Source organism: Pleuronectes platessa, chromosome 23 (genome assembly GCF_947347685.1).
Source record: "Pleuronectes platessa chromosome 23, fPlePla1.1, whole genome shotgun sequence".
Taxonomy (NCBI): Eukaryota; Metazoa; Chordata; class Actinopteri; order Pleuronectiformes; family Pleuronectidae; genus Pleuronectes; species Pleuronectes platessa.
The window spans coordinates 9731936-9749700 of NC_070648.1; the positions used below are offsets into that span (position 1 = coordinate 9731936).

The 17765-nt window shown below is 41.5% G+C and overlaps 1 protein-coding gene across 2 annotated transcripts; it reads left to right on the forward strand.

The window, feature by feature from the left end:
- The first annotated feature begins 3295 nt into the window (after positions 1 to 3295).
- On the forward strand, positions 3296 to 16471 carry paip2b (poly(A) binding protein interacting protein 2B). Of its 2 annotated transcripts, XM_053416754.1 has the most exons (5): positions 3296 to 3577; positions 5768 to 6018; positions 12999 to 13165; positions 14167 to 14346; positions 14470 to 16471. In XM_053416754.1, exons 2-5 carry the CDS (start codon positions 6012 to 6014, stop codon positions 14524 to 14526), a joined length of 411 nt encoding a protein of 136 aa, XP_053272729.1. In that variant the 5' UTR covers positions 3296 to 3577; positions 5768 to 6011; the 3' UTR covers positions 14527 to 16471. The 2 variants fall into 2 exon arrangements, with proteins under 2 accessions (XP_053272729.1, XP_053272730.1); XM_053416755.1 differs by lacking the exon at positions 5768 to 6018.
- Positions 16472 to 17765: the final 1294 nt, after the last annotated feature.

The window sequence follows — 17765 nt, forward strand, 5'->3', positions numbered from 1 at the left end:
TAGACAAAGCAAGGGTGAGATGTCCAAAAGCTGTTCTTAAAAACAAAAAGCAATTAAATGAATCTTGAGTCAACCAAGCATGATGTGTCCAGCATGAGATTTATCATCCTTTGTGCATGTCAAGAACTGATAGATGTCGTGCACATTTCATTTTCTGCAAATCAGAGTCAATAATGGTCACAACTATTCAGACTTCTACTGCATTAGTTTAGTAACAGTTATACAACTGCTCCTGCAATAAATCTCCTTGTACAAATATTGCGTGACTTTTATTTCCACCATTTTTCAAGCAAACAAGAGGCCCAGAGTCTGAACATGTGAGGGCCACAATGTGAAAAAAAACCCACACAAGTGGGAACCATTAAAGGTTGAAATGTCTGCATGTACCGTGTGACATGTTGTTTTCTTAAACGTCTCTGGAACAAACGTGTAGCCAGGATATATTCCGCTTCTTGCTGAGCGTTGACAGCACCTCAACTGTGACTGTTAACACGACCAAGGACTATGAGCACTTGGACCGTGCAGGAGTTTGTGCAGAAAATAATAAAGGCAACATTGTACCTTTGAGTGCGTATGTGTATGTTAACTCGCCACTTCCTGTTCCTGTGCATATGAGAGTGTCCCTCAGTGTTGGCATATTCATGTGCACGTGTGTGTGGGTGAGAGTGTGTGTGTTATATCGGACAAATTCACTCGTGTAGCCTGGGGTGGGGATCCAGGGCCACAGGAAAGGCTGGGGTAGAAGAAACACATACACAGACACACATAGGTTTGTGTGCAGCTATCCTTATTAGGAATTTGAATTGACTTTGCACTTCTGCCTAACCAAAACCATTGGTTCAATCCCAAACTCCCCGATTGCATGAGCCAAAGTGTGTGTGTGAATGAGTGAAAGGCAAAACTGTACTGTAAAGTTTGTTGGGGCGGGACTTGGGTCCCCATGAGATGTTTATTCGAAGGAAAACACACAAACACTAATGTCACATCCCCCTGAAATGAAGTGTTGACTATTGTGTACTGAACAGAAAGGGGGGGGGGGGCAAGAGGAGAAAGAGGAAGGGAATTTATGATTTACGATTCAGCGGCAGAGACGGATTGTGAAATTTAAAGCATAGGGGGAGAGAGTGACAGAGAGAGAAGAGGAGGGAGGGAGGAAGGTGTAATGTAACAGCAGGGTGGAGAAGGGAAGTGGTTGAAAAGAGTTGAAGAGGAGCACTTCTTTATGTCTGTAGCTGGAGAGTGACTGTGGAAATGATTGCGTGAACGCAGTATATCACAGTGCACTCTCGTGGCTCTATATGTGGGAGTGGGCCGTCTACTGTGGGCACTTGACGTTGTTATCAAGTGGAGATTGATGATAACGGCCTCTGACATGTGAACTGAGAAGAAACTCCATTTGAAGTCTCACCGCAGAGTTTATGAAACATATTTTGGCTTCTGTTTAGATGTGTAAGTTTAGATGTGTACGTTTAGACGTGTAATCACAATGAAACGAGCCATTCCTGCCGCCTTGTATGAGTTTCCAGAGGAGAGGTATCACAGGTCACCATGGATAAATCATCTGCAGACATACATCTGACCTGACTCTCTGAGAAACATCTGCCGCTCGTCATCTCATGCTCAGTACATATGCACTTCCATGCATCTTGCACGCAGGTGGGACGTAGCAGAAAATCATTTAGCATGTTGGAAATCTGTTACAGGGATGATTTATGGCGACTGTTCACTTCTGTGTTCACAAAAAACGTGGTTTAATGCAACATATACACACAAGAATATGCATTACAGTCAGTGAGTATACTGCATTGCTCCTCTATTGTAGAGTACTTTATTTGGTCTATACCACAACAGACATTAGTATCTATAGGGTTGGGATCAGGCTAATCCTTGGCTTTAGTTACAGAACTTAGATCCACATTCACAGCACAATAGCCACGACTCTGCTGGTGCACACACTGTGAGCTACAGTTGCCCTCTGCTGTCTTTTTATGGTGATGCACCCTCTTATTGTGCCATCTTAAACAGCTGGCTGAAAGCGTCTCATCCTTTCTGGTTTTCTGAAAGGCACGAGGACCTTGAGAGATGATGGCTGGGTGAATGCAGGCGAAAGCTATACTCAAGCACTGTCCATGTCACTTCAGTGAAGATGAGCAGGGTGCAGAGCGCAGAAGATGACTGAGGTTAGAGGCCGCTGCAATTTAGCCTCAGAAAAGAAGTCTTCAATAAATTCAGTTTCCAGTTTCCTATATTCCGCAGTGCCATTTTGGATTGAAAGTTTCTTCTTCTCTTCATTCATTCTGTTCTCCATCGACAATTCTTTATTCGCATCAAAAGCAGCTTTCAGATTGTCCCTTGTGCTCCACCAATAGATTAATTCTTTCTCGTAAACTGCTTTGCTCTATTTTCTCGAGGGATATAAAAGCCTGAACACTGTAAAAGTGATTAACCCAGAAGATATTAGTAGCAAATGATTCTGTTCAAGGTGCATTATGTCTGTCTATGAGGGCCGAACAGCTCAGTTATGTCTTCCTTACATATATGATAATAAAGCTATTACACATCCAAAATCAATGGCGTGTCGCTGATCTTACTTTGGATCTGATCTGAACTTTGATCCTTACTATGCACGAGTGAATGGCATGCACTGCCGCACTGCCACACAGGATCTAATGTGATCTACTAAGATGGGCACTGATTTCCACTTTGTAAAATTGGGAATGCAAATGATAATGCTTGCTTTTCACTTGTATGGTGTCATGCGATGCCGCATCAATAACATATTCAAACTTAATTTTCTGCAGTAAGACCAATCAAATACGCTTCTAAATACGTTGTGTTTTATAGCTAATTAGGATACTACATTCCTGGCAGTTTACAAATCTAATATAATACATTATACTGGTGGCATTTCCAGACTTATAGAAACATCTGTCTTACATAAAACAGATGTGACCGGAGTATAATGCCACTTAATCCTTTTGATGACAACTATGTGCACGCCACTGTTTACTTTCACACCATTCAAATCTTAAATTTACTTTGAATCAAACCCAAACAGCTGTATACAAAATAAATACATGAAACTACAACTGTTGAAGTTAAGGAAAGTCATAGTGAACACGGCCCCACGCTGTCAAATATTGGCTGTTCGTATTGATCTGAACAAAGAGGCTCTAAAAAAAAAATAACGGGATAAATTTTGTTGACTTACGTGAATGGGGAGGTGGGGCGGGGCATAAGGTCGTCCGGGCCAATAGCATCCCGAGGGGCCGTTGACAGATCGATGCTCCAGCCAATGAGTGAATGCTATAGCTGGACAAACGCGACCACGACGCTTATGTTGTCCAGTCTCAACGTTTCGGCAGACAAACACTGGATTTATCCGTTTTTTAAGCCAATAACAGGAGAAAAATAACTTAGGAGACAACTGTTTATTTACCTCAGTGGAGAAAACAGGAACATTATATTATCTGCGCTTTTGCCTGACACATCCGGGACCGGAAAAGAACAGCTTTTCGACCCCAGTACCGACAGCTTGTTTGTGGATTCCCCCACTACTGGCACTTGAAGTTGTGTGGTGAGTCTGTTGTTATTATGAACGGGTGGGGTGGGGGCGAGATAATAATCAATCATTAAGAAACGGGAAGAAAGAGCAGGGAGGAAAAAAACACAAGAGAAACTAACCGTCGATAATGTTTGGATATACACAAATAAACTTGGGCTACTGTGTGTTTTTGACAACTTGTTTACATTTCACGTTGCCTATCATCAGCACCACTTAAACCCTGAGTTTCAAACTGCAAAAAAGAGCTATAACTACACTTTGTATACTACAATACGGGAGCACTGTCGGGTTCATGAACGTCTCCACTCTTTCCTCAGATCAGTTATGTATATGTAAGTGTTGTGGACACAGTGAATCATTTGATAACCCGTTGTTTATCACTACAGCTTGTCAGTCCCCCACATCGAAGCTAATCGACAAAGACATTTTTGATGATTTGTAGTCGAGTGACAGAAACGCGTGTATTTCCAAAGCCACGCAGGCATTTGTGTTTTTGGAGGAGAGCGAACTGCAAGAGCGAGAGGGGGGTGTTTGCTCTCGTGCTGCGTTCACGTACCCACTCTGAGCCCCCGAACCTCAGCGTTACTGTGACGTGTAGCACGTACTCGATTGGTCAATTCTTTTATTGGCCTGGATCACTGGTTTTCCGAACTTTTGGATTTATGTCCCTTTAACGATCACATGTCAGCTTGTGACCCCTTGGCTTTTTTCACGCGTTGCTTTATAGGGGAAATTGTCAAATTAAGTGTGGCCTCTTTAATGTCTTTGGTAATTAACAGAAGCAGAAACAGTTGCAGCAGGTCCTCCACATGTTTTACTCTCATGTCATGACCGAATGATCAGTCACATAAGTTCTTGACCTTATCGCATTATGTTTAAACTCCTGACTTGAAGGTATTCACATTTCTCCTTTTTTTCAATGTGAAGCTGCAAATTAAAAGTGTTGGACATTCTTTGTTTGCTCCAGAAAAGTACAATACATTTTTCTAAGGAGTTGTTGCAGGTAAAAGCACCATAGGATCATGCCTCACTTGCTGCTACGCGACCATAGTGTCAGTTGTAGTCAGTCACTCAGTTAGCATAACTAACGACATTAACCACTGGAACTTCAATCTAGAGGAGAAAGGAACACAATATCTATTTCTGGTGGAGACACACCAAGCCCAATGGTGTTTATTTCTGCTGTGATATTTGTTGTTGATTGAATGGGAGAGGGTAAGAACAAAATAACACACCAACCACATTTGATCAATTTTTCTAAACACCAAAATCTCCTGGCTTGCTTATCATGTGCACTGTTTACCTGCACAACTACGCATTAATATGTATCAGTGTGGATGCTGGTCATCCTGAAAATAGACATCAGCATCTTATGAATATGTCAGATGATTTCAAAAGATCTGAACTAAGGCTGGTTGATATAGTTGAAATCAATAACACAATATGATTATGTATATTTGTCAGTATCAGTATAGATGAGGATATGCCATGGTAAGAAGAGAACTGTATTCTAGCGTTATGGATTGCGCAATACCAAATTCTGAAATTGAGGCATCTATAAAACAAAAGCTTGAATATCGAATTCTCATTCTTCTTTTAAATTGAGTTGGTTTTAAGCAATTTCATTTAGAAACATAGATTAATAACAACACAATTATGTGATAACGATAAGATTGCACTACAATCATACCCTGAACTTCATAACCTATTTGCAATGTGAGGTTTTGACTGCGTAGTTGTAGGATGTGTACTTATGACACTTGAGAACTTATTGTTGCGTTATTTAAATGCGGTGTACTTATAAGTCTAAGTAAATGCTTACACACGCGTTCAGGAAGAAACATAAATTTATCCGTTCTAAAGTTCATGAACAATAAAAACAAGCTTTAGACAATTTTCAACTTCAAATTGCCGAAGAGTTCTTATGAAAGATTAAAAAGAAATGCAACTCGTTAATATATGCGCTCAACTTGGGTAAAAGAGCAACATCTTATAAAAGGTTTTAAAATGATTATATATATATATTTTTAATCTCTTTCTTATTAAGAACCATTTCTACATTCCACATTTTGCTTTTCTATCACATCGACATGATCCTGTCTTTATAACTGGTTATTTTTCTCACTTTTATACACGAACAATATGTAAATAGCCGTTTAAAGAATAAATAATGACCCATTCTTATTTTTCACGCTGGCTCAGACCAAACGTGGAAAGAAAAATCCCCACGCTCCTTAAAGCCCCTGGATGCAGCAGCGGCTCACGTGACCCCCCTGTAACGTTAGCAGAGGTGGCTAACGGGATTTAGCTGAGTGGAGCTACGTCGCAGCAGCAGCAGAAGCACGGAGCAGCGGCCGCACGGAGAGAAACGACGAACGCACTCTTCGCGGTGTAGTTGCGACAACTTCAGATAACGTCACACTTCGAGGGGAACACCGGGATCACGATGCCAGGTAACACGGGGCGCTGGGGAGCTCGACGCCACGCGGTTGTGTGTCGTGTGGCGTGGCGGGCGGGCTGCTGTAATCCCCGCAGCGGAGGCTTGTGTTGTTGACCTGCCTCCGTGATGCTGCCATGCTTTAGCATTAGCTCTTAGCTTTAGCAGCGCGCTAGCTCGTAGCGGAGTAGCCGACTTTGTTTGGCCTCTAGCATCCGAACGGGAGCCGAGTTTGACCTCGGTGCGCGGGTTCCTTGTCGTAGTACCTCACCGTACCGACACATCAACGTGTTGCGTTGGTTTTCGAGACGTTTCCACGCTTCTCCTCGTTACCACTTTGTTGAAAATAGCTGTTTTCGCTCACCCAGCCCTCTACCCTTTGTTGTTGCTGGATTAGCATTCACCTTAGGCCCGTACGCTGACAGCTACCTATGTGCTAGCCGCTTAGCACTACCTCGGCTAAACCAGTCCAATCCATTCCGCCAATTTCCCAGGTAGGCCGCGGACACCTGGATTAGCCCCGTTAGCTGCGGCGGGATGTTAGCCGGGGTGAGCCACGACGACGCTCCCATTACACACAGGACACTAACTGTTGAGTTACATAATGTGTTTATGAAGCGGTTTGTTCCCAGCATCTTGTCTTCACAGGGGATGGAGCTGCACAGACCTTTCTGTGATTCTCACTGATCTGTCGCTCATTTAACGTGTGTTTTGAGATTTTAGTTTTTTTACTCACCCTTAGGTACACGACGAATCGGGGTTTCCCTAATTTCCACATGTGTAAAGTTGAATATTTTGATATTTCTAAACTCTTGTATTTCCTTTAAGCATCGTAGCCTGTTTGTTGTTGTCCCCTTTAATTTCAGCTGCTTAATCAACACTTTGCAACTGGTGTGAATCAGAAATGGTAAATATAACCTATATAAAGTATTTGTTTTAGTTTCGCAACTGAAACATTTCCATTGTCAATGTAGTATTTGGTAGTACTTTTCTTTGAGATGTCTTATGGAAAATTGTAAAATGTCAAAGCCCATGGTTATATCAGGTTTTTCAAATCAAAAACTCAACCTAAAATATGAAATGTACTGATACAGTAAAGCAGGACATATAGTTAAATTAGATAAATTTAATTTCATTGATTTTATAATTTACTCAGATGATTGGGTTTTACCTTTCTTTGCGACACAAATTATCCCAGGCTTTCTCTAAAGATAAAGATACATTAAATCAAAGTTGTCAACGGACGTAAACAACATTTTCACATCTGGTTTATTTGGATCTCCGCTGCTTATGAAACCAGTTTACAACTGGACTGAATGAGGTGATTTGGAGTAATAACTCAACAATATTAAATTGTAATTTTCCATTTTTCTTATTGAATTGTCTCTTTGAGAAATCTGTGTAATATGTTGTCCAATCGCCAGCTCAAAACCCAAAGATATGCAATGTACTAGTGCAGTATACAGGGCATGAATCGTAACCGGCATCAACTTTCAATCACTTGTCTAAATGTTGCTTATAACTTTTGCATTCAGTCCATTATTTATCAGAAACAAATAAACTAAACATCAAAATTCCAAAAAGCTCAATTTCAGTGCATGTGTTTTCAGGTCACAACATAGAATACGTTTGCCAATTGCAAAACAGGTTTTGTAAGTTTAAACCACTTTCTGTGTTGCACCGCTGTAGAACAGCCCTTTACTTTTCCACTGTTTACCCATGATTCTCATTAGATATGATCATATCGCACTCTGCTTGCTGGATGGGCCAAGCTAGGCTTTGCTAACTAAATATTACATGGTGACCAACACACGGTTATGCAACGTGTACATGTTAAGTGCTTTGTGCGGTACATAATGGCACAGTGCTGACTGTCTTTACTATTCTTTATACCAGTTCACCATGTGCCACTGTGTCGTCTGAGGATAGCAGAGAAATGTTAGCGCCACTGAGCAATTGCAGCAGTTGGAAATTGATTTTCGGGCTAGTGTTCCAGTGATAATTCTCAAAGTGATGCAGCTTAATTTTTCCTATTTGTTCTTTATTGAACTCTGGAATGCTCTTATTAGTGATATCTGCCATTCACAACTTAAAAATAAGAGAAAAGCATCAGAATCCTCACAATTTTAAAAACCAGAAAACAGAATTTTATCATTAAATTAAATGCCAAATATAATTGCTGTGGATCTTTTTCCAGCAAACTTGAGCAAAGTTCTTGTTAAAACGCAATGAAACTAGCACACACTTGCACTAATGCCTTAAACACTTGGGACTTGCACCTTGTTCAGACGGTGCATAATTAAATCTGGGCCCCTGTGTATTTTCCCGCAAAACATTGTCTTTAAACCTTTCGCTCTCTGTTTGCCTTTTTTAAAGCTGACGTCTTCTGCAAATCTCTGCGCTGAATAATTAGGCTGCGTTATCATTGCTAACGCGTATAGACACACCTCTTCTTAGTCTGCTAACATACTTCGATTATCCATGTTTATTTGCGCTGCATCCACCGAACGACACTCTGCCTCAGGTCACACTCTGTCTTCATGTGTTGGATCACAGCGACCAAGATGGAAGCTGCAGGCGTCAAAGTAACAGAATGTTCTGACTTTGGACATCAGGTAACGGCGCGGGTGAAGATCCACCGGGTTTGGGGACTCTAAATCGTTCCTTGCAAGTCAAACACAAATACGTGTGTGCATGAGGCTGACCCTGGAGCTGTGTTCACAGCCCGTTTTAGATCTTTCTTTTTTTCCCTCCCTTTCCCTCCCCCCTCTGTATCCACAGCAAGGCTGCAGTTGAGTCATGACAAGTCTGTTAGAGCTGGCTGGCAGTCTAAGGATTATGTCATAATGGTCATATCTCATTGTAGAGGTAGTTCTGTGTCTGTGCCACAGAAACACTGATGGACAAACTTATTACCCCTTTTACACAATTTAGTGTGCTACTTCATTATGAAAGTATTGTATTTCTGTATATAAGCACAGTTAACCCTCTGAGAGCTGATATCCTGTGGGCAGTGAGGGCTCATGCATGATATAAAATAAAAACTATATTCTATTTGCAGCAGAAAGCCTAAGCGTATGTCTCCCACCTAATGAAATTATACACTGTCATTATTTTACGTTAATTGCAGAGCCAGAGAATGGCTGGAGAGGAACAGAAAAATGTACGTCGCTCAGTTAACGTTTGGATCACTGTTTATTTAGCGCAATATAGTGGGGAGATTTTATTTGAGACTCAATTAAAGTACAGTTGTTGACTTACTTGGCTTAGGTTGTAAACATTTGAGATATTAAAATCCCACAAATGACTTCACAGAAACTGCATATGTAGGCACTCGCTGAGAATTTCTTTTGTGGTGTTCAAATACTCAAAGTAAAGGATAACCATGATCCCTTAGTCTGTAGCTCAGGGGTTCCCAAACTTTTCAGCCACTAACCACCAAACTCTACAAGAGATGCAGGACTCCCTCATTATCCGAAGGATGTAGATTTGTATGAGTAGGATTTTCCTACTGTGCATTCACCCTGTTTCTGTGGTTGGTGGACTGTCATGTTGTTGACACTCAGTCTTGTGTTAGTGAAGCTGCAGGTCTGGATACGCAGCATTGTTGCTGCGCAGGATAGTCCACATCAGATAAACTAGTTGTATTGTGTTGCTTTGTTATTGGAATTCCTCGTGGTGTGGAAGACATACATCTAGAGTGTTAACACAAATGGCAAAAAGGCCAAGTAAAACATTTAGGATGTACAGTATATTGAGAGCAGGTGTCAATGTTCAGTTATGAGATTGTGTCAATCTTCAGCAGCAGTTCATAAATTCACATGGAAAGCTCAAGAGAAGAAATAAAGTATTTAGACATGGGCAACTTCGGTTTTGGTTGTTGAGGAGAGTTGCATCATCGTGATGGATCATCAGTCGTTTACGAGTTTATCGTTTGTTGTATTTGTGCAAAAATGAGCACAAGCAGTGTTTTTTTTTTTAGCTTGTGTTATTCTAACCTTGAGACAGGCTTTGTTTATCCATCCAGTGAAAGGAGCGATAAGAAGGAAGTTAGATGCATGAAAATGAGGCTGCAATTTGGACGATTAAGTCATTCGAGCAGAAAGGGGGAGATGCAATGTGCAGAGAAACATGATCGATCTCAAAGTTACTCTTCCCAACTGCAGGCTCCAGACTAACTTTTACATGGGTTGCACTGATGCGCCTAAAGGCCGGCGCATGCTTCTGCAACTGCGTCTGCAACTGCGTCTGCGGCTTTTCACGTAGTTGTGTCGAAGGACTCGTCATACATGCTTCTCCAAGCGTTGCGCTTATTACAAAGCAATTCACCGCCAGAACACTAGGCGGAGTAACGTTCTTTGTTGAAGACGGCCTTAGAGACACCTTCTTTGAGTGTGGCAGTCGTCGTCGTCGACTGTTTATTAACAGCCACTGCGGCTCCTCATAGTCTTTTTCTGGCAGACAAATCCGCAAGTCAGTTACTGGTTATACAAGTGGTCATACTTTCTGATCTCTTCTGCCAAACGCTCTTCTATTTGGTCCATAATTGTTCTTCTAAATCTTCCGTTGTTTCTGCCGGTATTATGAGGCATGAAACTGGAAATGCGAAAGGATGTAGTTGGCAGACCAATCACAGCCTTGCGGGCTGCGTGAGGCTCGCAGAGCTTTGCCGTATAGTTGGGAAAAATTGGGTGATGCACTTAAGAAGGGATACATAAGGGGCCCGGAAGGGCTCTTGCGCTTGCAGGCCCCTGAAAACGCAGAAGCATGCGCCGGCCTTAACTCTTTCATGGTGTCTTAAGATGCATTCAAAAATGTTTGGAGTACCTTTTGGCACTGCAATAACACACCCGCTATACCCTTTCTTGAAAGTCCCCTTATATATTGGTAATTTGTTAAGGGCTGGGTATCACCACTGATTTCCCAAATCAATTAGAATCACAAGGTTTAGATTTTTGTTTCGATATCAATTCTGTCCAGAATATTTCATTGTTCAATATTACATCTGCTTGGAAGAAATTCTCAGAACTAAAGCTGTAAACTGTGCAAGGAAGCCTCTAACCTGTGTCACAAATCAATGTAGGTCTTTCACAATAACACATTTTGATGGACAATATTTTGTCCCAGAAATTATTGCAATAAATGATTGTCATTTTGAAACCATTTTATACAACTGATAGAATATAATAGCATAATCATACAAGTCAAAGAGCGATGAAACTTAATTCTTAAGAATATTCAGTCTGACATTTGAATGTGAATTAAAAATATCCTAAATAAAACAAATTATCCCTGGCTCTGTAAACAAAAATTGCTCTGGAAAAAATAAACATTATATGGCACAGAATGTCACCAGCTCAGTAAACAGGATGGGATGGTTGTGATTTAGTGGGTATTGTGTGTCTGGTTAAAGTGTAAAGGTAGCACAAGTCAGCAGGAGAGTGGAGGGAGGACATCCAGACACGGTACAACCGTCATTTATCATTAGCACTACGTCATGGAAACTCTGTATTCACACTTTGTCACCACTATTATTCATATACCCACTTGTTCACCACCTCTCACCTTTGTTTCACTGTCTGTATCGCACTGGGTGAGTGAGAGTGGGGGCGGGGCCAGCCAAGGGCCTGTGTGGGAGATGAGGAAGTGACGCGACTCGCTAAAATAGACAGACCAGCTTATTGTAAGGAGCACCGGTGCGACTGAAGACATTTGTTCAATTTCACAGACCTTTGTTCGCACTCTGGAGCCCTGAACTGTCATGATCAGCTCTAGAAAGACTACCTTCGTGTCTGTAGCACAGTGTCAGTCAAACATCTGCACTAAACTACAGTTTCATTCCCAACTGGTTTTCGTGTGTGTTGCACCTGCAGCCTATAAATTGCACAAGTTGGTTCTTAAAAAAAACGTTCCGTCATGTCACCTTTCATTGAGTACATGTTTTATTTGTATGTTGGGATACAATAGTGTTGCAACATACTATTGTTGTATTTGTGCAAATATCGATCTAAGGCTCTTTTTTTTCCTAAGTAATCAGCGAGCTGCTCAATTTATGAAATTAAATTATTAAAAAGGCAGAAATCAACAATTAGATAAAGACCTGGATGATGTCTTGTATATAAAAGGTTCAGAATCTAAAGACACTTTATATATTATATATTTTTATTTTATTCAGATTATTTTGCATGTTTGCCTAAAGAATGATGAGAATTTATAAGAATATAAGTACGTTCTGGTGGAGAAGTTTCTACTTCAAGTTTTTGTATTTGTTGCAATATTTCGGAAGCATCTGTGATTGGCCCAGCTGTTGAGCAGAGTGATTGGCTGAGAGGCCACTGATTTGTCATTTTATTTGACATCAAAAAAGGGTCAGTGAAATGTGTGTTTAACATAAAGAAAAATACTTGCTTATATTTTCTCAATTGTGTGTACCCTGATTTACTGTCTTGTTTTTACCTCCCACGTTTCCTACCATTTTTGTATTGTACTAATAGGGTCATAGGGTTGCTTGTCTGTAAGTGGTGCTGCAGGTCTTCATGTTGTCTGTCCACACAACTCGGTGTGTGTCTTCAAACACTCTTTTTCCTGCAGTATAAACAAAACCTAGAAACTCTCGCCTTTGGACTAATTTCAAAATGTTCAGTAAGAACATTACTTATAAGTGTATTGTATGTTATTTTTGGAGACACCTATGAGCAGTATCAGTCCCAGATATTTGTGTCGTTTTCAGTCTTACTCAGCCCCTAGGTGTTATTTGGAGTTTGTTTTTGCAGTTTTCAAGCTGTAGCAAAATTGTCACAGCCAGGGCTGAAACCTCATAGCCTTGATTTAGATGAGAAAATATAAATGTAAGTCAGAGTAATAGTAGATGAGCCAATGTAATGTCTTCTAAGGAAAGAAGAAAACGTGTCTTTTAATTAGAATTTCTTTTCCTAATTTTGAGTTTTTCTAATTTCCAGTTTTTATTAACCTTTGTGTAACTGCGTTCTCTTGCAGAGCCGGCTGAGATGAGCGGTCCAGAGGTGGCCAAGACACCGGGAGGCGGTGCTCCAGGCAAGGAGGGAAAGGAGCCGGTGGCCAATGGGCATGCAGGAGAGGGAAGCGACGCCAACCCGTTCGCCGAGTACATGTGGATGGAGAATGAAGAGGAGTATAACAGACAGGTGTGTGTGCTCATTAAACATGTCGTTATGGGACATTAAACGCATCACGGACACTTGCTAGAGCAGGAAAGGATTTTTGATCATGCTGTTGGTTAAACTTTAATTCACAGAGCATGATATTTAGCCCGATTTGCAAGTCACCAATAAAAGCCCCTGATTGGTGTTCAATTCAGTCTCTCTGCTATTGGTCTTAAAAAACATGATTAGAGAGGTTTTTGACAGGTTGGATCTCCAACCTGCTGGAAATCAGAATTCCAGTGCAGGAGGATCATTATGATTCAGTGTCTCCTCTCGAGTGTGTTTTGTGATTGAACGTCATATGAAGACCAGTCTGGGGTTTCTCCTGTGGAGAGACCTTGTAGTGTTAATGTTTGCTCTCTGGTTAAGTCTGTGATGCCCTTTAAACTTGAATGTCCTTCACTTGACCTTCCAGTTTACCTCTTCTCCCCGTCTGCCATGTTGCCCTGTCTTGCTTGTCATGGTTCTTCTGTAAACCTCTTTCATGCTTTCCATAAAAATCTGGCATTTTATCTCTCTGCTTCCCGTTACCCTCCATTATCATCCTCCCATCCACTCATTTTCCTGTTTCCCATGAATCTCAGAGTAGCTAATGGCTGATAAAACACACAAACACTCCCTCACTCCTGCTTCTTTGTTCCCTCGACCTCATGTCATACAGACATTTTTCTTCCTCATGTATTGGATGTTATTCGGACCCAACCTTAATCTCTTGAGTCACATGATTAGTGTTATGTGGGTAGAGGGGTGTCTGAGTTTTCAAATCCATCCTCATCAATCTCTTATGCCCTTTTCGGCTCCCTCTTATCTCCACCTCAAGTCTTTTTCTCTCACTCAGATCGATGACTCATGCCTTTCACGAAACCTCCTGTATGCTTTTTATGCAAATTCACTCTAGAGAACCACCCTCTCCTTGTTTTTCTTCCTCTTGGTCTTCTCTGCCCCTTGATTTCGCCGCTCACTTGTGTTTCCCCTCTCCCCAGGTGGAGGAGGAGCTGTTGGAGCAAGAATTCTTGGAGCGCTGCTTCCAGGAAATGCTTGAGGAGGAGGACCAGGATTGGTTCATCCCGTCGCGTGACCTCAACAACCAGGGGATGGGGCAGCTGCAGCAGCAGCTCAACAGCCTGTCAGTCAGCGATCACCACAACCTGGAGGAAGTGGCGGTGAGTCACAGATGTGTTTAGTTTCTGATTGTTTTATATTTTTAACCTTAGCACACTTTAGATTTAATCATTAACAGTTAAGAGGAGTGTTTTCTTACTCTCCTTTTCTTTATTTTCTTGCAGAGGAAGAGCATCTTGAATCCTGAAGCGAAGGAGTTTGTTCCGGGGAAGAAATACTAGGAGTCCCCCTCACCCCCATGGAGCCTCCACACACACAAACACACACCAGTCCTCACATGTTCTCAGAGACTCTGGAGGCCACAATCGTGGACACACTGATTCTTACACAGACACACACACATGCACACACTTGAAGTCAGTGGGGTGCTGGCAGGCCCAGTTGGGGGGTGGGGGGATTTCTTATTTTTTTTTCTCTATTTTCTTTGTTTCTTTAATCTTTTTATTTCCTGTTTGTTTCTTGTAAACTGAGGGACATTGGGAACAGGGGTGGGGGAGGGTTGTAATAACAGAACAGCCCCACTGCGGGTTCCAGCTCATCCCATTTCAGATGACACCGCCGATGTTTCGCAGAGTCCGCCGAGCTCATCTAAGTCCCCTTTTGAACCGAGGCAGCTACCAAGGATAGATGCCGGGGTAAAACTTAAAACGAATCCAGAACATCTAAAAAATTCATTCACGCCCTCGTTCGTCGAGGGTTTCCATGACAGTGAGCTTAGAGAACGACTCACACTTCAGGGGACTTGATGGGCGTCCGCTGCTGCTCTGCAGAGTCATCGCGGTCAAGCAAACCCGCCAAAACATTTGCTCCCAAGATGTCATAAGCTCCCTGTGACATCACAGCCCTTGTGCATCGAGAGATGCGGGTCATTATTTGTATCCGCAGCGGCTCCGTTCCAAACCAAATACAGACCCCCCCCGCCCTCCCTGTGCACTTTGTGTGACCAGAAAAGACATGGACACGTGTACTCATGGATGAATTATTATTTTTCCCAATTTATGTGGAAGTCCATGTTTCTCTTTTGTCCAGTTTATAAGAACAGAGATGTGAGTTCCCCATTTATGCATCAAGTCGAGCTTAGCAAGGATCATGTCGATATAGAGGGATGGTCAGGGCTTTTTGAACATTAAAAGAAATTCAGTTAAGTCGTTTCTATGTTCGTCGTTTCAGTCTTTGGTTCCGTTTGGATTCACGACATGTATTGAGCAACCTTGTTACAGGGGAGTGTTTGGTCTGGAACACAGCCACTGCCTCTTTCTGCCAGAACAACTTGGTTTGTCCAGCGTCAGATCAAGTGTGCATCTCCAAAATCAGGTTTTCAAACAGCCTCTCCTCCTCTTTTCTTCTTTTTTTTTGTTGTTTTTCCTTCATGTTTTAGAGGACGAGGTGTTTTGTGTCTCTACTGGGTACAGTAACCTGCGGTGTCCATTCAGTCCTATTTGTATGAGGAAAACGTTAGGAGGCAGTATTGCTCACAAGCCAATCAGAATAAAGCAGTATGGGACGCGTGGCCGACGGCATGGCCTCTTTGCTCATCTTCTCTTTGCAGGTTGACTGTTTTTTGAGGAAGTTCATCTATTTAACCACTGGAATAGTAAGAGATTATGAATTTCAGGAAAACCATTTACAGTAATCATTAATTATTGAGTTAAGTGTTCGTCTTCTCTGCCAAAATTTGGAGGCAGCATTGTCACAAGGGGTGATGTTGTGATTTGAACATCAGTCGTCTTTATACCGCTATTACTTTGTGGTATAAACGGCGACATTAATGTCTCCTGGGGTTCAGCGCACACACTCGTACACTGGCGTTTAGCCTCTGAAAGGTGAAAGCGTTTCAGTGTGTCCATCCCTGCAGCTCGCAGAGAATCGAGCGCTCGAGTGTCTCGTTGAAGCCGCGCAGCAGAGACGGCGAACACGCGGTTAAAAAGGGGAACTTCCTCACAGTGTTGGACCACAGTTGTCGAATGGCACCCTGGTGAAGCCAATAGGAATGTCCGCCAGGTGGATTGTACAACATGGAAATCATTTTTGGTGATTTTTGTTCGAGTTAGATGACAGATGCCGTTTAAGGAAGAAAAAAAAAAAAAAGAGGTCCAGAAGACAGAGTATGAATTTCAATACAAATAAAAATAATGAAAAAAGATGAATAAAGATGTTAAAGACAAACGGCTCAGTGTCGTGTGTTTTGTCACATTCGGATGAAAAGCGTGGTGAACCCAGACCGTAATGTTTGACCTGTAAATTCAACATTTATTATATAGAAGGTTAAAGTCTTAATGCATGTTCAAGTAATTTACTGTAGAATAAGAAGTTACACTTTTTTTTGTGTCAGAATTAATTACTAATGAGGGAATTCTCCTTTTCCTCATTAGGCGCAACGTGTTAAATGTACAGACATAATGTAGTGGACTGCTGCAGTAGGAATTGGGCTACTCTTGTCTGGTACTTTTACTTTGTATACTTAAGTACATTTAAAGCCAGTTGTCTTTTACAATGTACTTTTACTCGGGTAGAAAAGTTTATGTAGTGTTTTTACTGTAAAATCAGTACTTTGGTCTATTTAGCTCAAATGTTTTCTTTCTTACAACTGACCCTGATTTCAAAGCTATGTTATTCTTAAATCTATGTTTATTAAAGTTGTTTTTGAGTTCAGGATGGTGCCACAATGTCGGACTACACGATTAACAAATTAAGGATTATTTGCCTGACATTTGAAGACATGGGCACTGTCTGTTACCACAGAATCTGAGCTGCATGAGGCCTTAATGACAAATGTCAGGACGGGGAGTCTGACCTCAGTCTTCACTCATGATTACCTATCTTATCAAGATACCTTAATGTTCCTTTCCAATCATTTTGGGATGGCATGGTTTTCATGTTTTAATAGATTGATTGACCTGCAACGTAAGAGTTTATATTATCAAAGGTTACAGTAGAGGTTTCTCTCACAAGGCTGTGTCCCCCTCGTCCTTAGTGCTGTAGAGCAGCAGGTGCTTTCTATGGTAGAAGAGCAGAGGTCACAGGAGGACCTTCAGAACAAGAGGAAGTGGATGAGAGCAGTGCTGATCCCTCTGAATAAAAATATCTGCTGTCTGCCAATTTCAGGGAGGGGGCTTCCAGAGATTTTAACGTGAGGGTTTATCAAGAACATCTCATCCTGTCGCTTTTATACTCGACTGCAAATCCTCCCAGAAAGTCTTCTCAATGTGGGGACATTTTCTTGGATTATAATAGATTTTTGACTAGAATCAATTAGTAAATGTTGAAAAGCCATAAATCAGATGTAAGATCTGAATTTAAAAAAAAGATTTTACTTTCAAGATTCACTGATTTTATCAACAAATAAAATCATAACGTGCAAGAGATTAAATACCTCAAATGCATATATCTATGTACACAGTGAGTACCTCGAGTTTTAGTACAGTGCTTAAGAAATGCCCTTAAAATATGTTTAAAAAAT